Source organism: Phasianus colchicus, chromosome 1 (assembly GCF_987193195.1).
Source record: "Phasianus colchicus chromosome 1, bPhaCol1.hap1.1, whole genome shotgun sequence".
Classification (NCBI taxonomy): Eukaryota; Metazoa; Chordata; class Aves; order Galliformes; family Phasianidae; genus Phasianus; species Phasianus colchicus.
The window spans coordinates 194,031,730-194,058,036 of record NC_143436.1 but is presented as its reverse complement, the minus strand read 5'-3'; the positions used below and the strand labels follow the sequence as shown (position 1 = coordinate 194,058,036).

The window sequence follows — 26,307 nt, the reverse complement described above, 5'->3', positions numbered from 1 at the left end:
GTCCCAGATTTCTTGCATGGCTTCAGGAGCACCCAGCCCAAGGAACATCAGCCATATCAACTTCAAAAAGCAAAAAGAGGAGACCCCCAGAGTCATTCACCTGCACAGCTGCAACACAGAGTCCCTGAACCAGAGAGCGGGGTCAGTGTGAGCAGGGGGCACTTCAACCCTGAGAATCCCTACGTCTGTAGGGATAGAGACTCAAAAATAACACAAACTTTTTCCTTGGTTCTTTTTTATGCTTCTGGAAGTTCAGCTCTTTGTTGTCCAGTTGCTCTCCCTGGAAGTCATTGTTGAAGACCCAGGACTTCCTTTCTCAGGGATGTAGCCTTAGCTTTCAGAACAAGCATTTTGCAGAGCTGTTGCATGGCATTTTTCTCATTTAAGGGCTACTGACTTACCCTGTACACACATCAGAACCATCCAAACAGGTCCTGAAGGCAAATCCATCCCTAAGATGAATTGGGAGCAAAACACAAAGAATAAAATCTCCGCACGCATTGAGAGGACTGCACCTTGCAGGGGACCCTGCAACACCGGTGCTCCAGCAAAAGTCACACTGCTTAAAAGAACATCCTAAATCCTTCTATCCTTCTATCATTAATAATGAGAATTCTGCCCATTATACAGTCTATCAATGCTCAGTGGAGGTGGAGAAAGAAAAGATCTCTTCTGGGTGCGACTCTCATTGCCATCAGGTTATAAATGCCTGTGACCCCCAAAGCTTTATGCATGCAGAAATAGTGAGTTCAGTCACAGAAAAGATTCAGTAACAGATAAAACCTGCAGGTTTTTCCTTCTCTCTTCTTTTAATATGTATTGATGGCTAAGAGGACTTAGAATTTATTCCCTACACATCGCCATACTCAAATAATATGCTAATGCTATTAACATGGGACCTTGCATCGCAAATGACTTATAATCATATTCTCCTTCAAAATACTAGAGTTTCATTTAAATCGGTCTCCACAGCAACTGGAAACAAAATGTCAGATGAAAATCTTCATGGCTGGACATGGTGAGTGAGGAATTTCACAGCAAAGCTTGTAGACATGAAGATGGCTTGATCCAACCACGGCTGGTGGGCTTGTGCCCATCATCTATTTGATTTTACTGGTCTTTTCCAACCATAATGATTCTACGATCTGCAACCCAACAGCTGGGATAATGAATGGTATGGGAAAGCAAACCTGCTTCTCCAGGAGGGCCTCAAAGTGTGCTGATGGAAAAAGAGTGAGAAGACATGGAGCTTGTGATGATGAAGCCATGAAAACTAGGAAGACTTTCTTGGCCCTCTTTCCAACTGCTATCTTCTAAATGGCCCCAGGGAGATGTATTTGACAGGAGGTTTCCTTCATGATTCGTATCTGTTAAACTCCAACCTGACTATTTGCAAATGGTCCAGGGCAATACAGCTCCTGGTCATGGGCCAACTTCCTGTATTTTAGGGTTACAGAAGCGCAGACAAGGAAGAAGGTGTTCACTGCTGGCTTCCCTCCTCCATCTGCTCTGCTCACAAGCTGGCCTCAGTGAGCACTCTCTCTCACCAAGATCTAGGAATGGGACAGTCTGCTGCATCCTCTGGTCAGTGCTCACCATCTCTCATCCCATTGAAAACTCTCCCCAAATCCATTTGAAAATGAGCCAAGCTTTGCCTTGCCATGGCCAAAAAAACACTGAATAGAAACCAGCTCATTTCCCATCAAAATGTTATCCCTGCTGCTCCACCTGTCTTCCCTGCACTTGTTTCACTCTGTGGTCGCTATTATGTAAATGGTGGGATCCTCATTATGGTTGGGGCTTTTTGGCATTCCCCTAATGAAATGAATATTAGCAACGTGGCCCACAAAAATGTCTTTGAAAGCCATGTCAGAAGCGTCTCACTTGAGAATGACTGAAAGTTCAGGCAATGAAAAGAAAACAGCTCCAACCAGTCTCCCAGCTCTGTTAGTAATTATCTGGGCTCCGGTGGGTGTTAAAACATCTGTACTGGTTTGGCAGGGACTGGGAGCAGGGCTTGTGCCAAAGGCAAGTAATGGCGTGGGCTGAAAGCAGCGCAGCAATACATTAGAGGAGTATTCATGCTCAGAAGCACATGGCCAGCAGCCTCTCCTAGAAGTGCCTTTGGGTTAGGATCATCCTCATCCCTGTCCCCTTTGGGATCATCCCAAGCAGGAGCTTGCATAGTTAAAGGAATTGCAGGAGTGGCTTGATTCCTAAATCCTGCTGCATTTAACATCCCGCTGGACTTTGGTAACCATCACTTCATCTCAATGTTGTGCTCTTGCAATTCTTATTTCTGGGCATGAACGTTTCCACATGGACAATCTCATCTGACTCACGAGCAAAACATTCTGCAGTATCTCAGCACTGGAGTAAATTCTGTCTCCCTTGGTGATCTCTTATGGGATGGGAACTATCCCATGCACTCTCCTTACTGAGCAGCTCCTCTCCCTCCACTTTCTCATTCAAACACAGCTCATGAAATGCTGTGAGCCTGTCCCTAACACCTAGAAAAGCCAGATTACATTATCACCTCTATGGCTGTGACTGTCCTTGTGCGCACTGCAGATGGTACCAACACCTGGACTCAAATCCTCATAGAATCATAGACTGGCTTAGGCCCATTGCATCTCGCGTGCTTCATGTTTGGCTTAGGGCCAGTTGAAAATGCTCTGACATCCTCCAGCTGGAACATGCCATTTCATCAAAATAGGAGCTTGACAAGGCATCATCTGCAGCCAGAAATTACAAGACACCTGTAGAGAACATAAGTGAATTCTAAAGGAAGGGGAGAAGGTCAAAGAGTTTTGATTCAAGAGGGGATACCTCTTGACTGCTTTGACTGAAAACCATTGCTATGCACTTTCCAGACTAGAGTCTTAGAAAGGTTTGGATTGGAAGGGACCTTAAAGACTATCCAGTTTCAAACCCTGCTGTGTGCAAGGTGAAAGCACAATTCTCAGTGAAACTTTTTTTTTTTTTTTTGAAAATCCATTTCAATCGAGAATGAAAATGCATGAATCAAAATAGATGCTAAGAACAGACAAAAATGAATTCAAGAGAAAAGGAACACAGTGAATTTTTACCACCTCTGGGAAACACCACATTCTAAATAGGTGGCTGTTGAAGCAGATCTGGGTTTAATCCAGTAGCTCATGTGCCTCTTGTCCTGTCACCATGGGTGATACACCGTCCCTATCAGAGTTCTTCACTCATGAGATGAAATACGGCTTGGCAACAAATACACAGTGCATTGGAACTGTTTTTGTCCACAGATGCTGGGAGGAACAAGCCATGATATAATGGATTTTGGCTGCGACCACAGGAATGCAGGAACTACTAGGAGCAGACCATAGCAGGCTGCTTCAGCTTTCCATCTCCAGACTCTTCAGAGAAAGCTGAGAACTTCACAGTGATCAATCATGCAGCAATGCACCTCAGGAAGAACTGATTTACACCTCACTTCATCATTTACAACCCATATTAAAGCAAATACTTTAACTTATCTAATGTAGCTGTGGATGTGTTTGCACTGACGGAAGTATTAATTCTTCAAGCCAGTCCATCTGCAAGATGAACCCCTCTGTGGTGGTGGTGATGGGCTGATGGTTGCACTAGATGATCTTAGTGATCTTTCCAACCTCAATGATTCTATTATTCAGGTCTACAAGCACAGAGCTGGGCTTCCCTTCAAATAGCACTGACACACCCTCTAGCAGCCTGTGTTTCCATTACTGAGACACATTGGTGGATGTTTTACTGCAAGAAGCACTGTTTGTCCAGGGCTAGAACTCAGGATGGACATCATGGACCTATCTGCACAAAAACATGGGTGACAGACATGGGATGGGATAGTCCTTCTGACACATCGAAGAAATTCAAAGCATTCACATGCTCGTATTCTGAGTTCCTCTTGAAGGTAGTGGAAATGGTAAGACTGAGTTTCTGGAGCATCACAAAAGAGCCAGCAGGAGGCAAACCTTCAGGAGTTGATAAAAGTAAAAGTAATAAACTTGTAAATGAATGAGCTTCAAGTCACAAAATCACAAATTACAACACCCCATTCTTACAGACATGGAATGAAGTTTGGGGATGAGTAAAAACAATTGGTGTCAAAGTATTGGGACTGAAATATTAAAAGAAAGTCTTCTCCATCAATAATTGTTTTGAGATGAACCTCTAGAAGAGAGGAAGGTGGCACGTGACCAAGTTTTGACTCTAACACTAATCATTGAAGCAACCATCAGCTGGCAAAAAGACTCAGCGTGGATTTTATGGATTTCAAGTGGGTATTTGAAAGACTTTATCATGACTCATTTGAGAGCAATTTGAACTGTTATGGCAAGCCAGCAAAAATAATTACCATCATAAAGGCTTTACATCAAGGTTGAGCCTGTGCAAAGTATATGCAAGCTTGAGGGAATGGTTTGCACAGATCCCAGTGTCAGACAAGGTGGTCCTCAGCAGAATGGGTGACCTGCCAGAGAATGAAGGTGGAGATGGAGCCACTGGCAGGGCAGTAACCATTCACTTCACTTTTACGTGTGATGAAGAATTTACAAGTTCCTGAGTGCACACCCAACGCCTGCCCAATGCTTCAAAAAGGGGATTTGTTGTCAGTTATGAAAAAATAGCAAATGCAGCGAGTCACTCAACTCCAGTTTACTTTCAAAACAACAGTGTACAAGAACAGGGGCAGTTTATATGTTTGGCAGTAAAACGATGAAGGCAATCAGACCAAAAATTGCCAAGCAGCAGCTGCATTGGCCAGGAAGGAATTTGGTCATGTGCAGCTAAAGGAACACAGGATGAAATTTTTTAGGTGAAATGTTGTTTTCCACCCTAACGAAGAGACAAAGGGTAGCAATCAATCAGATGTGCAAACAAGGCAGATTACATGTGACAGTGACCCATGAAGTACAAAAGGGAGCTGAACCCCCAGCAAGGGCTGAGATGTGTAAGAGCTTCTCCACCTGACTGAGAGCAGCTGGAAGACTACTAAGGTCATCACACAGAGTAAAAAAGGTAAGAAAACAGGAGTCTGGACTTAGCCAGCACCAAGGGTTATCAGACAACATGCTGAGATATGGGTTCTGCTGGGCAATGCCTTATCTCACGCTTTGCCCTTCCACCTTTGAGGCAATGCTAACAGGGATGTACACCGGTTTTAACTGCTGGGATTGCTGAGATGCCTCTTCTCCTCACCATACTCTGGAGTCTGATATTTCCCTTCAGTGTTAGTTCATATAAATGCAAGAAGCAAAGAATATCTGAGGAGGGAAGGGACCGCTGAAGATCATAAAATCATAGAATCATAAAATGGCCTGGGTTGAAAAGGACCACAGTGATCATCTAGTTTCAATGTCCCTCCTATGTGGGGTCTTGAATGCCTCCAGGGATGGGACATCCACAACCTCCTTGGGCAACCTCTTCCAGTGCTTTACCACCCTCTGAGTGAAAAACTTCCTTCCTTCCTCCTTCGATTACATCAGATGCCTTTTGATTGATTAATCTGTTCTTCATGGTTTAGCCCAACCTTCTGCTCAATGCAGGGGGAACTATGGCAGCTTAAGACTGAGTCCAGTTGGGATTTGAGTATCTCCAAGGATGGAGACCCCACAGCCAACAGCATTTGAGTTCCATAACATCAAAGAAGTGGGTTTTTTTTTTTTTGTTTTGTTTTGTTTTGTTTTGTTCTGTTTTTAATGCTTAATTGTAAGTATTCACTTCAGTATCTGTGGCTTAAAGTGATTGTAAGCATGGACTAACAGTGAAACACACCCTTTGATGACTAGTAGAGACTAAACCCATGCCACGTTTGGTTCTCAGCGAGGGAAGATGTAGACTGAGAGCAAGGTAGGCACAGAAGAGATAAATGACACATTTTGCTAGACAGTCTCATTTTTCATAGAATCACTACGGTTGGAAAAGACCACTAGGATCATCTAGTCAAACTGTTGACTCATTACCACCACTTCCACTAAACCGTGTTTTTTTCAGGAGCTGTGGCCAAGTGTGCCTTTTAACACCATTTCCAGCTTGAGAGGGACAGGTACCATCACCGTGCTGCCTCAACACCCAATGGCAGCAAGCAGAAGAAAAGATGCTCCAATGCGTCTATGTTGTGTCTTGGTGATGTGTCCCTTTAAGCAGGGGCTTGTGCAGTCCCCACTTTAGCAGAAAACAGAGTTCCTGGCTCTATCTGCACTATGAGGGTCTCTGAGAGCTCAGATGAAGGCATGCATGGGAACATGGGAATCTGTGTGTGTTCCCCAGATCAGGTGTAACCCCATAGTCTCAGTAATAAAGTGCCGTCGTTGCAGCTCTGACATTGTACCACACTAAATAATGCAGAAGTATGTTTGAGAAGCAGGCAGTAATTATAACCGAAGCGTAGAAAACATCTAAGGAAGAAGTGTTATCTTTGCTGATAAAATCAGTAATAAATGCTACCGCATTCATAAATAAAAATCAGTCTGGAAACAAATGCTGAGCGGTGTCATGGAAAGTTCATAGTAATCGACAGCTTCAAGTCTCCTTCCTGCTACACTAGAATATTCTCTTGGAGGCTTTATAGGCTTTAGAAAGCTTTGTTTTAATTGGAAATGTAAAGCAACAGAAACCAGTAAACAAACAGGCATTGGGGTCTGCAAAGTGAGAGCTTAAATCCATCCCGTCTTTCAGAGCGTGATTCTCAAGCAGTGCTCAGGAGGCATAAAGCAAGACCTACGTTAAATGCTTTGGGGGAACAGCATGGAACGTATGGGGGGAAGTGAAAGGGAAGTCATGAAGTACATGGAGGGAAGTAAAAGGGAGGCATGTTGTCCCTAAATTATCTGACTCAGAGGTCACTGTGGTTTTCTCCTTCATCCTCCAACTTGCTCGCACACAAGTTTGGGATCCTGCCTCCATCACATTTCCTGGGCTGAGCCCTACACATGGAGCATCACTTGCAGACCTGTGTCTCATCCCAATGACTCGGAGCTCTGAAGCTCGGGTGCAGCATAGCAAATCCCAACACTACACAGCCCAAGACTCTTCTGGGAAATATAAATACAGGCAAATCTGGCTGCGTCCTTCCTCCCAGCTGGCTGACACCCAAAATGCCTCCCTCCCTCTTTCCATCCCTCCCTTGGCTGTGCTCAGACTGTACCGCTTCGTCGGTCGCTTTGCTCCAAGCCCATCAGCTGTTTTTCTTTTCAAAGGCCTTGCATGATTTTGCTTTTTTGATCTGATGCTGATACTGTCTGCTGCACTCATTTTTCCACGGTCAGTAAGTCATGCTAAAAATTCTTCTGTGCCCATTAAACTAATGGGGCTGACCTGATGCTTGATGAGCTTGTAGCGATAAAAGCCAATTAGAAAATGAAGAATTATTTCAGATGGTTTTCTGATTCAGAGTATCTGGTCCAAAAGTGAGTCCCGGGCAGGATGGAGGGGCGAGAATACAGTTTGCCAACATCTGCTGAAAACCTGTGCTGGAAAGGCTGGGTGATTTTGCTCTAATAATAATAAACCCCTCCCAAGTCCTGAAATTCACATTTCTTCCTCCCCTCCCAACTTAAATCCCAGCCATAGCTCAGTGAACTCAGTGGGACTGTGCCAGGAAAGGACAGGATTTTCCCAAATAGCCCCACACCTCCAGCTCCATATTCATCTTCGGTAGAGTTCAGCCAGGTTGCATTGCACCTGGCACCTGTGGGGAACCAGTCAACAAGGACTGGAATATTTTGGAAAGCAACATGTACATTTTCTAATCTGCAGGTTGATGTTTTTATTATTTGCAGAAAAGATGGAAGCATTCTTTATTGGTAAATTTGGTGCTCCTCTGACTGTTCCCATCACTGTAGGGTATGGTTAGATGGGACTCAACTGACACCAGTCTACTGGTGGTCTCTCCTGGAATGGCAGTGCTATGGGTTTACAGTTATAAGGCCAAGAGATTCTCCTAGATTCTTCCATCCTCATCTCTCCCAAAATGGCCAGAGTCAAAATAAAATTAAAAAATCCTGAATTCCCCAATCCCAAATTCTAGAGAAAATATTGACCCAGCACTGCAAACCTCAGATGTCTAAAACCATTATATCTCAACAGGCTCTGCTGATGAAGGGAACAGACTCTTTAGCAGGATTTGTTGTGATAGTACAGAGGGAAAAGATTTCAAACTAAAAGATGGGAGACTTAGATTGGATATAATGAAGTTTTTTATGATAAGTGTGGTGAGGCACTGGCACAGGTTGCACAGTGCGGTGGTGGATGCCCTGCCCCTGGAGACACCCAAGGTTGGGCTGGATGGGCTCTGAGCACCTGATGGAGCACCTATGTGTGTCCCTGTTCATTGCAGGGGAATTGGACCTGATGGCCTTTAGAGATCTCTTCCAACTCAAATGACTCTATGATTCTTTGTTCAATGGCTTCAGACTCTTGAACCGAGAAGTTTGGCTTTGTAATCATGTAGACACCTTAAGAATTTTTCTTTTAGTTTCTGGCTTCCGAAGTCCTCTGTATGTCTGCTTTGGTCTTTTTCCTGGCATACACAGGCTTACAATCTGCTCTGGGTGTTAAGGACAGTGACCATCATAGCAGTGCTGTGTAGACTTCAGTTCTGCAGTGTTTCTGCAGATAACACAACATGGTGAAGAACTGGATACAGCAAGCAGAGTAAAGTGTAGAATAGAATCATAGGGCCATTAAAGTTGGAAAAGACCACAAAGATCATCAAGTCCAACTGCCAATCCATCACTAACATGCCTGCTAAACCATGTCCCCCAGTATCACATCTACCCTAGCAGTAGGGGCTGATCCTCATTCAGTGTAGATAAAATGATGTCAGATGAAAAAACCTGAAAAGCCAAACATCTCAAAGGTCTTGGCAGCAGCTCTGAGATGGATCGGATTCATCTCAGCATCATTTTAGGAGTCATAAGGTAAAGTCTCCACCTGAGTTCAGCAGTGCTGCTTTCCTGGACAGTCACAGGAAAGAAACAAACACTTTTAGGGCACAAATATTCACCCCACTTCAGACTTTTTCTACCTTCTCCCCAGAAGTGGGCCTATTTGAACCACGAGTCTGACAGCAGCACCAGTTCCAGTGGGGAGCCAACACACGAGGTAAAGCACAGCAAGGAGCCCTCGATGGGTTGGTAGGGATCAGAAACGGTCTCTCCCTGCTTCTTTCTTCTAGGAAGCAAATTCCTTGGTTGTCAGTGGCTGTCTGCTCTTTAGCAGACTCGTTAGCACCTGAGCTAGCTCATCTCCAAAGGGAAAGAGGGAAAAAGGAGGGGGGAAAGCCAGCAGGCACTTAACTGCTCTCAAGCTGCTCCTTTGTGCCAAGACCACTCCATCTCTGGTATTGTTTACACTGAAATAAAAGCTGAACAGTGTCGGATCTTAAAATAACTTGCTGTTTTCAGCTCAGGAAAGCCAGGGTCAGGGAAGTTTGGAGCAAATTTAAAGAGGCAGGATGACTAAGGGATGGACTGGGAGTCATACAAGGAGGCATTCACATGCACGTGGTGCTCAATCATCAGCCTGAAGCAAACTGAGTTGAGGCCTCTGGATCTCCCTATCCATACTACCTAGACTGGATCAGGCCTTGATCAGGCTGAGATGTGACATCTGCACTTGTTCTCCCAAAGCAAAATCTGCAGCCACAGAAGTTTCCTTTGTTAGGAATTCTTCACCCATGTTAGAGAAGGACAAGTGGGACTGATCCAAACAACCCTGAGATGTGCAACCAGTCAGTCTAGATGTGAATTACTGTGTTTTAAAAAGAAGAGCTCCGTGATGCTGAGTGCAGAAAGTACTGATGAGAACACTGAGGAAGTGCTGAATTTATAGGGATTGCTGCAAGGTGACAACCATAGGGTGAAAGGAAGGGGCTCAAAGAGGAACTCCATATTGCTGTCCTAGTGCAGGCAACCTCCAAATCTTGAATGGGGTAGGGTGTATTAGGTCTTTGGGTGAGTTAACAAGACATGGTTAGTTTGGATACATGAAATGAACTAAGACAAGTCTGCCTCATACCCATCATGGTTCAAGCTCAGCCCAACCACTGATGGGTCGATGGTTGGACGAGATGATCTTAGTGGCCTTTTCCAACCTTAATGATTCTATGATTCCATTATAACCTTCTAACTTCTTGCCACAGAGTACTATGCCATCTGCTGGGACACAGATTGGCCTCTAGGTAAAGACGATGGCCAGCTATGGTTATTAAGATGAACCCAAGGCAAATCAACTTGAGTTGAAAGGAGCTGAAGCATCAAGTCCTCCTGACCCAGTTGGAGGGTGTAGGACTCAGCAAGAGTGAGAGATCCCAAAATACTGCACATGGGGCTTGGGTGCTTTCAGAGACGCAAGGACATGCCTACACCACCCTCCTTTCTCCCATTTCTCAGACATCAGCATGCTTCCCAGCACGGCTCACTGTTCATCTAGGGTGCGAGCAGGGAAGGAAGGAGGCGTGTGCCAGGCACAATAGCAAGGAAGTACCTGGTCATTAGTGCTTCCCCTTTGGTCTCATTCCTCCTGGCCATGACAGAGGTGGAGGCAGTGGAAAGTGGGGGCTGCCCTGGGCTTGCTGCTTTGCTTAGGTTCCCTGGTACCCTGCTCCTACATGCAAGAATGGTGAACACCAATGATCTGGTGTTGGTTTTGGGTGGTGGGTGGCACGTAAATCTATGTTTTTTCTCTGGTCTTATCTGTAGCCTCTTTGCTGAGCTTTCGGGCAGCTCCTATTCACTAGAAAGAATTTGGGGGGAGTACCTTTGTGTGTTGTTTTAACCCTTCACCTCAACAAACACTCACATAAACCTGGCTGCAGGGGATCAGCAGAGTGAGAGGCAATGCTGGCTTGATACTGGGACCAAAGCATACTGGGGGAAGAAGTGAGGAGGGAGCAAGAGCAGCACATGGACTGAGCAGCACAGACTACAGGCAGCCCATGCCTTACAGGCAGGGTTGGGAGTAAGCTGAGTTGAAAGTGGAAGGAGAGTCCGCTCTTTCCAGCTGGGAAACCATCAGCCCTGCAGCCTCTGCAGGCAGAGAGACTCAGCTCCTCATTAAACATTAATGCTGGGCCCTGGCTGGCATTTCGTGAGATGGTAAAAGCCCGGGGAGCGCTGAGGATTGATCCCAGCCAGGATGCAATGCATCAGTGCCGTGCTTCAGAGATGAAGCAAGGAGGGAACCAGACCCTGGGAGCACCTCGTTGAATTCATAAAGAAGAAATAAAAGAAATGAGGTCCCAGATGATATTTAAAAAAAAAAAAAAAGCACTTGATGACTCTCTTTTGGCTGGGGACATGTGTGCCCAGGCTGGGTGGGAGAGGCCACTGCTGCCAAGCACAGCCCATGGGCAGGAGCCAGCGCCGGCCCTTTCCCACGCTCCGCTCACCCTCAGCCTTCAGCTCAGAGCAGCGACGTTTACTCATCCACTAATGCATCACTGCTCCTTCTCTTTGATTTTTCACTGTGGCCTGAAAAGCCTGGCTGAGATTGGGTTGCTGTTCATTAGGGCAAAGCCGTAGTATGAGCACTTGGGAAGCCTTGAGCATTGGGGTGAGACATCATAGCTGAGCTGAGACACCAACTGTGCAAAGCAGACTGAAACAGAGGCACATACTGCCTTCCCTCCCTCTGCTGTGGGGAAAAACTTCTTGCACACAGGCAAATCCGTTTTCATAAAACATGAAAACCCACCCAGGGTTTACTTGGTGCCCATGAGTCAATGCCCAGAGAGAGAGCTCGCATCCTATGGTAGAAGAAAAGGAGCAGAGAGATGGATGGGGGAAGAAACAGGATGGTACCGACCCACCTGAAATAAGTAACCTGGGCACGGGTCCCCTGAAAGGATGGTCACTGGTCCATGAGAAATTAAATTACACACGTAGCTGCACCTCTCAGTCCTATCAGAAATAGCAGACGTCAGGATTTTGGCTGAAGCATCAGCTCCAGAAGGAGTTAAAGGCACATGAGATAAGTTTAGCAGGATTGTTATAAGAGATATATATTTTTTTCTCTTTTTTCTTCCCCCACCAAGCAAAGCGTATGAGAAAATACAGTTTGCAGCACAGACCTGGCTGCCTGCCCACTAGGGCAGGGAAAATGCAGATGGTTGGAAACTCAGCGTCGTGGCCACAGAGTCAGGCTCTGGGCACAGCACCCAGCAGAGGGGCCCTGGGAACCCAACAGCTGTGTGATAATGAGAAATATTCCCTCAAACAAGGGTCAACAGAGCAAAGCTGATGCCTTCCTCTGTGTTGCACCTTGGGTGTGTTAAGCACATACACACTGCAAACCACTAGCCACATTCCCACCCAGAATGGATTAAAACTTGATAAAAGCAAGCACACCCTCAGCGACTTTTTGCCTTTTGTCTCCAGATGGAGGAAGCATCACAGTTTGGATTAAAGGCAGAGCTGTTGCACCCTCGTCCCTCCTTGCAAGGCTCCTCTTGTTCAAAGCAGTAATTAGCTACCTAAGTAAATAGGTGTTAGCAGAAACAAAGAGCTGTGCTCCGTCTGGGTAAACAACTCAGATCTAATTTAATTTCCCCTCTTCTAGTAAACGTTCTCACTGTTACACAGCTATTTCCAGGCTGGGGCACTCACCGGTGATACCAGGGCAGCCGTGTAAGTCCCTGAGGCTGAAACGAGCTCCTTTTGATGAGCCAGATGTGGAGCACAGCTGGCGGTCACTGACAGCAGCACCACGCTAGACTCCATCCGTGCCTTAATCCTCAGAGCCTCCTAGTCTAGACAGGACACGACTGACTAATGTAAAAACCAAGCGACAGAAAATTTACTATCTCCTGTTGAGCTGCTGGCAGAAGGAAGCAACAAAGGGCTCTTTGGCCTATTTTTCTTTGTTTTCTTGCAAAGGTGTTTTGCCTTTTTTTCTTGCAATCCTTGCAAGGTAGTATGCACCCAGCCTTGCTGCCTGTAGGCTCTTTCAGGTTTCATTTGCTCAGTGGCTGTGCTAAAAGCAATGGAGGTACCCTGTAGCATGGGGTGTCCCTCCAAGCAAGCACCTTTGCTGGTGAGGTAGTGCTCTCCTGGCTGGGAAGAGACCTGATAACAGCTTTTCAGTACCTGAATGGGGGCTGTAATAAAAAAGGGGACAGACTCTTTAGCAGGGTCTGTTGTGACAGGACAAGGGGAAATGGTTTCATACCAAAAGAGGGGAAATTTAGACTGGATGTAAGGAAGAAGTTTTTTACACTAACAGTTGGAGGCACTGGCATAGGTTGCCCAGAGAGGTAGTGGGTGCACCATCCCTGGAGACACCCAAGGTCAGGCTGGATGGGCTCTGAGCACTGATGGAGCTGAGGGTGCCCCTGTTCTTTGCAGGTGAGTTGGAACCAGATGGCCTTTAAATGTCCCTTCCAACTCAAACCATTCTATGAACGCAGCCAGGAGCCACCTGGTTTTGAGGCCAGATCCAGGCTGTGGGGTTGGCATAAAGCAGTGAGCACCCCGCATCCCCCAGGAATGAGAAAAAGCAGATGTGCATGGGAAGCTTCACCAATGGTTTCTGATCTCATTACACCACACTGCCTGACTGTTGGGAGAAGTGGGTGGAGGTAATTAATTGCTACAATTAGCACAGAGCTACTACTGCCTATGATGTTTATCTTTTCCTGCTGCTTTTTGTGCATCCAATCACTGACTTTTAACACCGTGCTGCAATGGGGTGATCAGTGCTGCCCAGAGGCCCTGGGCAAAGCCTGGAGCCCAGGAGGACCCTTAGGACACCAGGCTGCACTGCTGTGTGCAGTGAGCAGAGAGGGGCTGGGGGCTGCTCCTGGGGGAGCTCCAGAAGTCCTGGATGTGGTGCTGGGCACCCTGCTCTGAGGTATGGAAGGACCCTGAGGTGACTTCAGCCTCAGCCACTCTGTGACAATCACAGAAATGGTGTTTTCACATTGCTTAGCAGGAACAGTGAACAAAAAGCATCTTGCAGAGGTCACCATTCCTGCGAGCACCAAAGCAAAGCACCAGCCCTGCATAATTCATGCTCTCTCTTTCCATAGCATCTGGCCACATCTGCTGCATTCCTGTCGCAGGCTTTTTCACAGCTGACTCAGAAAATTGCTCTTTGGCAGCTGGGTACTGTTTCAAGTGGGTACTTTCCCTCCAGCACTAACAAGCTGTGATTTAGTTACAAATAAGGAGTTTTGTTTCTCATTTGCTGATGTCACTCCGTGGTCCTGTGGGGAACATCGCTTGCATCTCTGCAGCCTGAAAAATCCTATGTTCCCTTTGGGACAGATGCACTTGAAGGCATGAGATTGTTTTTCCTTTTGATGCTCAGGTTTATATTTCAGTGAAGTCCAGTATCGATCCCACTGTCCCCACATGGAAGCTCGTTTTACTAAATGGGAAGAAAACAAGTTCCCCTAGCTGCATGCATGCAAAACTCAAACTAAAAGAGAGGAGATTTGGATTGGATGTAAGGAAGACATCTTTTACCGTAAGGGTAGAGAAGCATTGGCACAGGCTGCCCAGAGAGGTGGTGGTGCCCCATCCCTGGGGACACCCATGGATTAGCTCTGATGAAGCTGTGGGTGTCCCTGTTCATTGCAGGGGAGTTGGACCAGATGGCCTTTTTGAAGGTCCCTTCCAACTCATAGGATTCTGCGATTCGATGAAAATGGAAAATCCTGCAACCAAACAGCTCTCAATAGGCCGCGTCGCTGACATCGTAACGGGATGCAATTTATTTAGCCTGACCTTTCCCTGCCAGATTACGCTCGTGGCGTTATCGAGGATCCTTTCTGCCACTTGTACACCCATTGCCAAGGTGACGTCCCCTCTAATGCGTCAGTCAGGGAAGATTGCATGCGTGCTGTTGTGATGCTTTGTTTGCTGTCCTGCCTGACGAGATCTTGGCAGGGTTTCAGCTCACGCAGATTGCAGCTGCTCTGCACTGGACCAAAACAGACTCAAGCTGGATGTTGCTAAGGGGAGCTTGCTACATAAAAGCAGAGCATGGAGCCCAAGTTCCCTTTGGTTAGGTGTTTTCCAAGGCTGATTTTTGAAGATCCTTTGGAGATGAGATAGAACAGTAATGTACACAGAGAGGGTTTATTGTGCATGCCAGAAGGAGGTTTGAAAGGACTCAGCATGCCACTGACAGCATCTTGCAGCCACATCCTTTGGCAGCACATGCTGGGCTGGTTTTACAGCCTCATCTGAGCTCCTCCAACCCAGAGTCCTCAGGGAGAGCTGCAATGAGGTAAAGGCATGGATGACATAAAGGGCCGGATGAGATAAAACCAAGGTGGAGATAAGATGCCCACAGCTGATAGCAAGAACATCAAGACCACAATGCTGCACCCCAGGCACTCAGCCCAACCTTGTGCTGGATGTGACCCCTCCCAGTGCCTCTGAGCAAGCTGTGGAGCCCTCGGAGGGCTGGAAGCTGGTGGCACCATTTTGAGGTCCAGCCTTGGTGAAGTCCCCAGTCACGCTGGGGATGTGAAGGTGGCTCAATGGCACTGATTGCAGCAGCTTGCCAAAGCACAGCTGGGTTTGGATGGTGGAAAATGATGAGTAGAATAGGTCCTGGTGCTCCAGGAGACTACCCTATATCTACCTCTTCCCACCAAGCTTTTCTCAGGAGGAAATAGGGATGGAGATGGGGAGGGCATGCACATCCATCACACAGGGGATGGGGACAGCCCAAGCAGTAGGAAAGATATGGTCCTGCAGTCCCATCAATGCTCTCCAATGAGAGACTGAAACTGCTGAACAAAGGGAATTTTCACTGCTGATTTCCATGACTTTCAAGGGAATGTGGTGATGGATGGGGACAAAGGCTGTAGCTAAAAGCTATTCCAAACCCCACCAATTTCTCATAAGAGGCTCAGAGAGCTACAGTCATAGGGAAAAAGTGAATTAGGTAGATTGCACAGGCAAAACTTGCTCTGCTTTGGATATCAAAGGTGGGAAATACATGTGGAGTCATGCAGAGATTACTCCAGATCCTCTAGCCCTAGCACAAGGCAGCACCTTCACCTTCCTCCTATAGGTCTGAATGAAAGAGCATTTGGGTCCTGCTGAGAGAATGGGATGGGGCATGCTTTGGTTGAGGACCTGGCTCTCACGGTACCTGTGTTCTCCTCAGACTGGTTGAAGCCACAGATCTGGCAGATGCTGCGAACCCACTTGTTCATGTCGTCCTCAGTCTCGGCCACCAGGTAGAAGGTCCTGTCACTGGTCTTGATGTCGAAGATGTAGCTGTCTTGCAGCTCCTTCTTGTTGAAGGTCAGTCCCGCGTCCACTTGCTCGCAGAAATTGAGGTTGATCACACGCAAGGGTTTCTTGGAATGGTCATTTTTGTAGTACTCCAGGACGTCGGGGTCGCCGCTCATCCGACCGCTGCGCAGGACAAACCAGCGCTTCTTCCATGCCTGAAACCAAGAAGAGAGGGGATGTCAAACCCATTGCTCACATCATGAGGGCCAGGAAACCACTGCCATGGATGGAGTGACACAGATGGATGTTTCACCTCCCCACCCCAGGATGCTCTGGAACACTGATCGAGGCATCCATATAAGTAGTGTACAGACCCAGGACTTTGGTACCCAAATCTCACTGGTTATCTGAGAGAATTAAGCACTGAAATATCATTATGGCTTAAAACACAAGTGACTTCAAGAAGCGTTAATCCTGAGGCTTACAGTGACCTTGCTCAGCCGCACTCTCAGGACCCAAATATCCTTCACTCCTGGATGATAATCTGCAATTGCAATATCAAAATGCCTTTCAGCAGCTCAGAGGAGTCCTGGAGCTTTGGACACAGAGCTCTGGGCATCCTGCCCTTCAGAGAAACCCCTGAGAGAATCATAGGGAGCATCTGCAGATACTGAGCATGCCAATTCCATCTCTGTTTAAATGCCAGGATAGAAAAGCTAATGAAACCAATGGGAAACTGGTTTGGCTTTTTAAATATCAGGAATAATGCCAGGGGGCAATCCAAGCTTCATTTGTTTTTCAACATCTTCTGCTCCTGGGTACAAAGGAAGTTCCTTAGCAAAGAAAAGGTTATTATTGATTTCTATGGGTAGCAGCCTTGGAAAACAAATGCCAGTTATCAGTGCCAGTGCTGGGGTTTGAACAAAGATGCCTTTTTCTACGATAAGAATGGTGATGCACTGGTGCGTATTGACAAGAGAGGTGGTGGGTGCCCCGTCCCTGGAGACATTCATAGTCACGAGGCTCTGAGCACCTGATGGAGCTGTGAGCGTCCCTGTTCATCGCAGGGGAACTGGACCAGATGGCCTTTAAAGGTCCCTTCCAACTCAAACCAATCTAAGCTTCCATGATTCTAAGTCAACGGAGAGAGGCAGATGCTTTCCAGCATTGCTTCATGGGAGTTCTTGCTGAATAAAACATCAGTTTTGTCTATTAAATACCAGAGGGCACCAACATAAGCTCAACAAAAGCATTTAGTTCATCTGACTCACCAGAAACAAAAGCATCTGAACAACACGGGATGGATACTGCCCACGTGGATGAGCAGGGTGAGGCAGGGTATTGCCCATGCTCTCAATATGCGCAAAAGGATTCCTTTCCCACCACCCTGCCCCAACTCTGGATGTTTGTTTGAGAGATTTACACTATTTTATTTTATTTTTTAATCAACAGGTTTTGGGTTCATGTGATTATGAGAGGTCAGGGCATGAAAAAACACTCGATGTCCCTAAGAAGGAAGAACCAACTGCCACATCTTTAATAACCCTGGAGAGGCAGAAAGGTGAGCACTGTGTGAAGACTTCCATGATGGTCCCCAGGAGGTGGTGGTAGTCCCATAAGTTTTCACATACAGGTGACAGGGCATGAGCTAGATCTTAGATGTCCAGTTGCATCAGGGTGCCACAGTTTTGGAGACTTTGGTGGCTGAAATAAGGGAAAGAAACCTTTGTGATTGTTTGGATCATACTTCTAAAAGGCTTCCAGATTGCTTTTGTTTGTGTCTTTGAGATTTGTAAGCTAATTAGTTTTGCACTGATTCTCAAACTGGCTCCTGGTGCCAGGAAAGCATCTTCTGTACAGACTTTCAAATGCAGCAGAGAAGCAAACTGCTTAGCAAGAGGACTGACAGGGCTGGCAGATTTCGTTTTTGTCCAGGAGATTTTCAACTACTTCTCTATGAGATGGTTGCTCCAAGACAAAGAGAATACATGCATGACAGAGATGTGCCCATGAGGGAGGGAAAAAAAAAATAAACACAAAACCATCTTCGCCAGGCAGCGGCAATGATTTTGCATTTCCATCTCCTCAAAATGGATTACCCAAAACATTGGGAATCAATCTTAGGAACATTTTTTATAGCTCTTAAACATCCTATCACCTTCTTCCTATTAACATAAAACCATTTCTTTGCTGCCACCCTACAGAACTAAGAAATGGCACCCATCCAGATCATCCTGGATGACATGCTTGATCACATGAGGAACGAGCGTGTGATCCAAGACAGCCAGCACGGCTTCACCAGGGGAAGGTCATGCTTAACCAATCTGGTTGCCTTCTATGATGGAATGACGTCTCTGGTGGACAAGGGAAAGGCAACCGATGTCATTTACCTGGACTTGAGCAAGGCTTTTGACATGGTCCCCCCCACATCCTTATCATCAAATTGGAGGGATGTGGATTTCATGGGTGGACCACTCGATGGATAAGAAATTGGTTGAACAGCCACAGACAGAGGGTGGTCATCAATGGCTCTATGTCCAGGTGGAGGCCGGCAACGAGCGGCGTCGCCCAGGGGTCTGTCTTGGGACTGGTGCTCTTTAACATCTTTATCAATGACATCGATGACGGAATCGAGTGCAACCTCAGCAAGTTTGCTGACGACACCAAGCTGAGTGGTGTGGTTGACACGGTTGAAGGATGGGATGCCATTCAGAGGGACCTCGAGAGGCTAGAAAGGTGGGCCCGGGTGAACCTGATGAGGTTCAACACGGCAAAGTGCAGAGTTTTGCACTTGGGCCGGAGGAATCCCAGGCATCCCTACAGACTGGAAGGAGAGGTCCTTGAGAGCAGCCCTGCAGAGAAGGACCTGGGGGTCTTGATAGAGGAAAAGCTTAATATGAGCCAGCAGTGTGCCCTTGCAGCTCGGAAAGCAAATGGTATCCTGGGCTCCTTCAGAAGAGGGGTGGCCAGCAGGGACAGGGAGGTGATTGTCCCCTTTTACTCTGCTCTTGTGAGGCCCCATCTGGAGAACTGTGCCCAGGTCTGGAGCCCCCAGTACAGGAAGGACAGGGAGCTGTTGGAGAGGGTCCAGAGGAGGGCCATGAAGACGATCAGGGGACTGGAGCACCTCCCCTATGAAGACAGGCTGAGGGAGCTGGGCTTGTTCAGCCTGGAGAAAAGAAGGCTGCGGGGTGACCTCATTGCAGCCTTTCAGTACCTAAAGGGAGCCTACAAAGAGGAGGGGAATCAACTCTTTGAAAGGGTAGATAACAGCAGGACAAGGGGAAATGGTTTGAAGTTGAGGCAGGGGAGATTGAGGTTGGATGTCAGGGGGAAATTCTTTTCAGAGAGAGTGGTGAGGTGCTGGAACAGCTGCCCAGAGAGGCTGTGGATGCCCCATCCCTGAGGTGTTCAAGGCCAGACTGGATGGGGCCCTGGGCAGCCTGGTCTAGTATTAAATGTGGAGGTTGGCAGCCTTGCATGTGGCAGGGGGGTTGGAGATTCATGGTCCTTGAGGTCCCTTCCAACCCTGGCCATTCTGTGATTCTGTAATTAGCAAGGGTGTCTGGAAAATGATGAAGTTGTGCAATCACATGAGCCACCATGTGAATGAAGACATGGCTTTACAGCTTTTCAACCATTTAGAATCAAGCCTTGAGACATCCCTTAAGGTTGAGAAGTTGCTCTGAAAAAGACACGAAGTACAGTAACTAGATTCTAGACTTTCAGGGAAAAAAGAGGAGGATGTGCTGCAAGAGATGACAGTGATGCTACCACAGCTTCCCTTTTTATCTCTGTTACAAGACCCACAACTTCTCTAGATCTCTGTCGTCTGTCTGGTAGTCACGGAAAGTCCCACACGGTCAATATTTGGCAGAGAAGATGGTATAACACATTCAGGCTGGTGGCAATGGTGACAACCTAATATAAGCTGATTGCAAAAGAACTGCTTAAGCCTGGCTAAATCACAGGAGGATTTAGGCCAAACTGGAGGAGGATACAAGTCTATATGAACCTCCATACTCCAAAATCATATTTCCAGGGAGGTCCCCTTTTTCTCCTACCATGATTGGAAAACATGGGATTGGGGATGGGTTGGCCATGATGGCCAACACACATCTTCTTCACCCAAATTTGTTTCCTCTCCTTATTTTCTTTCTCCTGGCTGTTCTGATGTCCCTGCTGCTGCCAGCTCGTGCCTCACACAGTGTGAGGCAAAGGTTGTATTTATTTAACACTTTTACGATGGAAACAGGCCAACAGTTTCACAGCTGTAAAACGGTACCTGTGTGGCATACGTCTTCAGCTGTGTGGTCCTTTGCCTGCAACAGATTGCTTCCCATTTAAATCGCAGCTGGCCTTAACATCATTAGCAGATATTTTGATGCTTGGCAAGTACTTCTTTTTAAGTATTTTTGTTAAAAAAAAAAAAAAAACATCCCCATAATGCTGATGGTATGATGTGAATCCTCCCTGTCTGCTGAGAAGTAAGATGGCTGATTCATTACCAGGACGAGGGGAGGAGAGGGGAGGGAAGAGGGAAAGGGAGAGAAGGGGAGAGGAGGGAAGAGGAGGGGAGAGGAGAGGAGAGGAGAGGAAAGGAGAGGAGAGGAGAGGAGAGGAGAGGAGAGGAGAGGAGAGGAGAGGAGAGGAGAGGAGAGGAGAGGAGAGGAGAGGAGAGGAGAGGAGAGGAGAGGAGAGGAGAGGAGAGGAGAGGAGAGGAGAGGAGAGGAGAGAAGTGGAAAAAGGAAAGGAAAAGGAAAAACAGAAATACCTCCCTGGAAATCTTTCTACCCTATTCTTTCTCCCCCTTCTGCCATGTTCGCCCACAGCAGCACAGCACACCACAGGTGTGAAGTAAGTCTTCTAAAATGTAATCTGACACATATCACAGTGTTTAATCCAAGCTGGCATGTGGGGTAAGTGACCGAGCTGTGATGTTGGGCAAATGTTTCACACAGGAAAAAATCAGAGACAGAACGATTAGAAGCATCAAAACCAGCAGAGGGGCAAACATGTCCTAGTATCCCAGATTCACTATGAGGTAGAAGAGTCTTTGGCACAGAACAGCTCCTGCCATTGCTCCCATGGCCACCAGCTGCTAGTGGGGATGCTCCAGAGTGCATTGGAAGCCCACAGTGCCACCACTTCCAGCATCCTGGCAGGATCACCGCTAGGAAATGGGGATAGAGATGGAGGTGTCACAGGAGCACATGATGTGAGACTCTCCAGTGCCTTCTGCATCATTTTGGATGTTTTGGCTGGCCCAGTGGTGTTCTTGTTTTTGCTACATGCAACAGCACCAATTGTAATTGGGGCTGAGCTTTTTCCAGACATCTGTCCCTGTAGAAGGGACACAGCTGCCTACTGCAGCTGTGCTATCTGCACCATGGAGTGATGCTCAGAACAGGAGGACTGTAAAATAACCTGCTGGTGACCTGTATTATAATGTTGTCTTCGTCTGTGTCCCTGCAGGCTTGTTATCTCATCTGATGGACAGAAAGATACTGGTTTGATTATTCATGCAAGAAAACCTCTCTCTTCCCTATGCTAGTGCTAACTCAGAGGAAATAAATACATCTTGTGGAAGAAGACAGATTCACAAGAAAGAGCAGGGAGTGAGGAAAACTCACGATTCTGCTCAGGTAACTGTGCAGCTTATCAAGCACCTTGGGGCCCTACCATGGCCACCCAACCCCATGTCCCCAAGTGAGAGAGCTCCGAGACCCCTTCCAAACACACACCACTGCTCTCTGAGCACTGTCTCCTCACCTGCTGCCTGCTCCTCACTCCCTTCAAAGGGATGGAGAAGACCTCAGTTGAGCGCTGCTGCTTCCTAGAGCCTTTTCTCAGCTGCACACCCATGAGACAGGCTGCCCCGCCGTGCTGATCCCCGCTAATCATGCGTCTGCCACGGCAGAGTTCACGGCGAGTTCGTTAGTGGCATCACTTTGGGGGAGGCTTGATTGACAGCGTTAATAACACCGAGCTGCAGCAGCGCGAGCCTGCAGGGCACAGTGAGCCTTGACGGGGTGCACGGCAGCTCCTCCTCAGCTCACTGGGGAACCAGGGAATTAATAGCAATATAAAAACCACCCTGGTGTGTATCTCCGGCTGTCAAACCTTCTCTCCTGGAGGTTTCTCCCGTTGTTGAAGGCATAATTAGCCTTTGCAGTACGCATCAAATTGTTACATGCAAAACCCACCCCAAGGCAGCTTGGCCAACACAAGCCTTCCTGCACCAAGCATGGCTGGCTGGAGGCTTTAAGGAGGTTTTACAAAACTAGAACCTATTTGAAAGATCATTCAAAAATACATAGGCTTCAAAGCCAGCTCCTGCCAATAGACATTCTTGCTCCTAGGCAAAAGATGGCTTGGGATGGCTTCTACCCAAAGAGATGCCAGTGGGAACTGCAGAACCATAGCATCCATATTTGCTCCCTGCTGCTGTGCTCGGTGAACTCGGAGGGAAAAAAAAAAAAACAAAACAGTGACACAGTGTGGAAAACATTTCCCTTGGTATTTATTTTAGGGGAGTTCTCTGGTTGGAAAGATTTCAGTAGTTCAATGCTGTGCTGTCGATCTTAGGAAAATAAAGATTTCCCTGGGTGACATGAGGGCACTGATTGTGTTTCTGCTGGGATGCTGGAGTGTCTCGTTTGGAATGGGGTGGAAAAACAAAATATCAAATACTGCGGTTGTACTTACACTATCAGATAAGCTGTGACTGTCTGAGAATGAGGGACATGAGGGAAACCCCAGGGTGGGCTGGGAGTGCTCCTACCAGACAAGAGGGAGACAAACTGTGCTGAGAGATGCACAGGGACAGCACAAGGCTCAATGGAAAATTTCTAATAGATGGATAGAAAAGGCTACAAAATGAGTTGTAGTTCAAAAAGAAAACAAGATGTGGGAAATGTCCATCCTTGGAGATACTCAAAATCTGCCAGGACAAAGCCAAGAGAACATGATTTACCTCCAGACTTGGCCTTAACATCAAAGCTGGCCCTGCTTTGAGTGAGAGCTTGGACCAGAGAATTCCGAGCTCCCTTCCAACCTGAATTATCTCCAAATCTAAATGACTTTTCCATAACTAGACCCAGTTCCCAGGGAGGAATTGATACGTACTGAACTTGTATGAAGACTGATGAGCAGTGCCTGTGCACCACCCTGTCCTATGTTCATCCTCCATAACACCAATTTCATGTGCCGAAGGGCAGCATGAATATATTTTAGCTCTTCTTAAGGAAAGGAAGCTTTTCTAGTAATTCCTTTTGCAGAAGGTGCCTTTGCAAGCAGAAAGGTGCAGGAAATGAGGGGTTCAGAGGAGTGAGCTCCTGCCCTGAGGCTGGCTGCAGATGGTTCACGTGCAAGGCCTCCAGTGTCCCTGCTTTTGTTATCTGGAAGTATTTCCTGCTATTCAGCCCTGCTCTGTATTTCTCTCTGTTATTCCTAGCCGAAATTTCTTCTCCCCCACCACAGCACACCCCTCACAGAGGGACCAGAGCAGCAAAACAGAAGGGCGACAGGGAACATGGCCTATAAAAGCAAGGCTTTGGGTGATATCACTGGGGCCCCAAAAAGCCATGCAGCGAGTCTCCATCAACTGTTTAGTCTGGGTCTGATCCAGAAGCCAGGGCAGCTAAAGGGATTTTTCATGTTTAGCTTTGAGGTGCTTTGTTTTTGGCAATGTTGGCCCCAAAAGCCCCTGTATCATTCTCAGCCACATCCTGACTTGATGCTGATGTGAGTGTGGGGTAGTGGCACCCCTGAGTTGGATTGCTGGGCACCAGAAATGCAAGCAATGAACTGAGCACAAAGCTGCATTGTCTTCATCCCTCACCATCATCGGAGCACAGCTTGTTTGCTGGCTTGCACCTCGCTTCCTCTTCTGACATGGCTAATATGGACAAGAGGCTGAGATGACAGACAGGATGCTCCAGGGGGTTATTATGTGGCATTATATTTGTCATAGTATGATACTATAGTTATCACACAATTATTATGACACTACAGTTATATTTATATGATGCACAAAGAGACTAGTGCTTCTCCTGGTTTGCAAAATCCAAACACCACCATCGACTGTACTCAACCCTGGATGTCCTTCAGCATTCAGGTGGTTCTGTGCTAGGCTCTCCCAAGTGTGCCCAGGCCTCTCACGCACTGGAGGCCCAAAACTGGACCCAGCACTCCAAGTGTGGCCTCACCAGTGCTGAATGGAGGGGAAAAATCCCCTCCTTGGTGGCAGTGATACCTGGTGATACCTGGCCTAATGCAGTCTAGGACATTAGCCTTCTTAAATGGCAACAGTACACTGCTGGCTCATGCTCAACTTCATGACTATCAGGACTACCACCAGCTCCTTTTCTCTTCAGGAAGCAATCAGAGCTGACCCAACACCCACAGCAGTCTCTGGACAACTTGTCTTCAGTTAAAACATCTGTCTTGTCTCCTTTCTCGCTCTCTACAGTGATGGTCCATAGCAAGAGCTGTCTGTGGGCAGACCTATGGCATTGAACAGGTCACCCAGAGAGGTGGTGGGTGCCCCAAGCCTGGAGACACTCAAGGTCAGGTTGGATGGGGCTCTGAGCACCTGATGGAGCTGTGGGTGTCCCCGTTCACTGCTGGGGAGTTGGCCAGATGACCTTTAGGGATCCCTTCCAACTCAAATGACTCTATGATTCTGTGATTTAACACACACGATACAAGCATGCAAGCAGCAAGAAAGGAGTTTACTTTGCTTTTTGAGCTTTGGGTTACTGGAAGAAAAAGCAAACTGTTCAGAGATTTTTCTTCCCTCCTGAGACTTTGGTATCAGGCTCTGATAAGTGCTTTCCCGGCGGGATATGAGAACCAGTTGGCAGAAACAAGGGCCTGTTACACAAGCAGGGCTGGACATGGGAACTCAGCACAAACAAATGGCTTTGATAATCAGGACCGAGTTTTTCTGTCTTTCTGGGCAGTCTGAGCCGTCACTGTCTTTTTTTCTATGCAGCAGGAATTGGAGAATGTGAGAGAGAGAGCAGGAGAGCTCTGCAAGACTGTCAGTGGCTTCCATCCCTTTTCTCCTAGGTTTGGGCTGCCCCAAATTGCTCCCACATGGATAGAGATCTGCCCCAAATAACACCCACACTGCACTGGCCACGGATCCTGCCCCAGGTCCACGTTGAGCATACGCTGGTTTCTGCACACACAAAACTCACTGCAGGTATGCTTTGACCCACTGGAACGCAAATTCCAAACACTGCTTGTGTCTCAACGCCAAGTCAATCTAAAACAATACCTTCGAAGCAAGAAAAGAAGTTGAAAAAGACATCTTAGAATCATAGAATCATAGGACGGTTTGGTTGGAAGGGACCTTTAAGATCATCCAGTTCCAACCCCCCAGCAATAGGCAGGGACACCTCCCTCAAGACCAGGTAATCTGAAGCACAGTTTTCATCATTTTGGAGGTAGGTACCAAAAGGCATGTCAACTTTTGGATTCAATACTATAATTAAACTGCTCTGCTCTCCATATTTTGAGTGAAGGTGGATGGAAATAGAGATAGAAGAGAGGAATGAGAGGAGTGTCAATAGGCTTCCCCATTTGCTTGACACACTGGTTCCTTCACATAAAGAATGCAGAAAAAAAGGATCTTGCAAGGTGATACTGAATCTATTCCGAGCTTGCCAAGTCCTGTGTAACTACAAAAGACAAAAATCACCATCTGCTGTTCACTTTCAGGTGATCAACTGGAGGTACTGTAAGGCTGAAGGTGATAGTAAAGTTTTAGAGAGTTTCTCCCATACTAAAGGACTGCACTCCTGTTTTCTCTGGCTTACAACAAAGTATTTGGGTCAAGTTTGCCTTTCCAAGAATGATTTCTAACTTTAGGAAAACTCCAAAGCTTGTTAATTTTCAATCACTTTTATGGGCTGTCCTGCTGTCACAGTGCGCAACCATTGCCAGTTGGATAAACCACTGCAAAAGTGAGATGATGGGACAAAACTGCATGTTCTGAACGTTATCAGAACAGCACTATGACCCCCATCTCCTTTGCCATGAGAACAGTGGTCTCACCAATGGGATGCTGGGTGAGAGCGGAGTGGGCAGCATG

The 26,307-nt window shown here is 47.0% G+C and overlaps 1 protein-coding gene across 1 annotated transcript in view; it reads right to left on the bottom strand.

Moving 5' to 3' along the window:
- The window catches only part of GAB2 (GRB2 associated binding protein 2), an 89,472-nt gene that overhangs the window by 21,587 nt on the left and 41,578 nt on the right, over positions 1-26,307 (bottom strand). Inside the window, exon 2 of the mRNA XM_031595481.2 lies at positions 16,120-16,420. Within this exon, the coding sequence (XP_031451341.1) occupies positions 16,120-16,420 (301 nt within the window). The remainder of the gene's footprint in view (positions 1-16,119; positions 16,421-26,307) is intronic.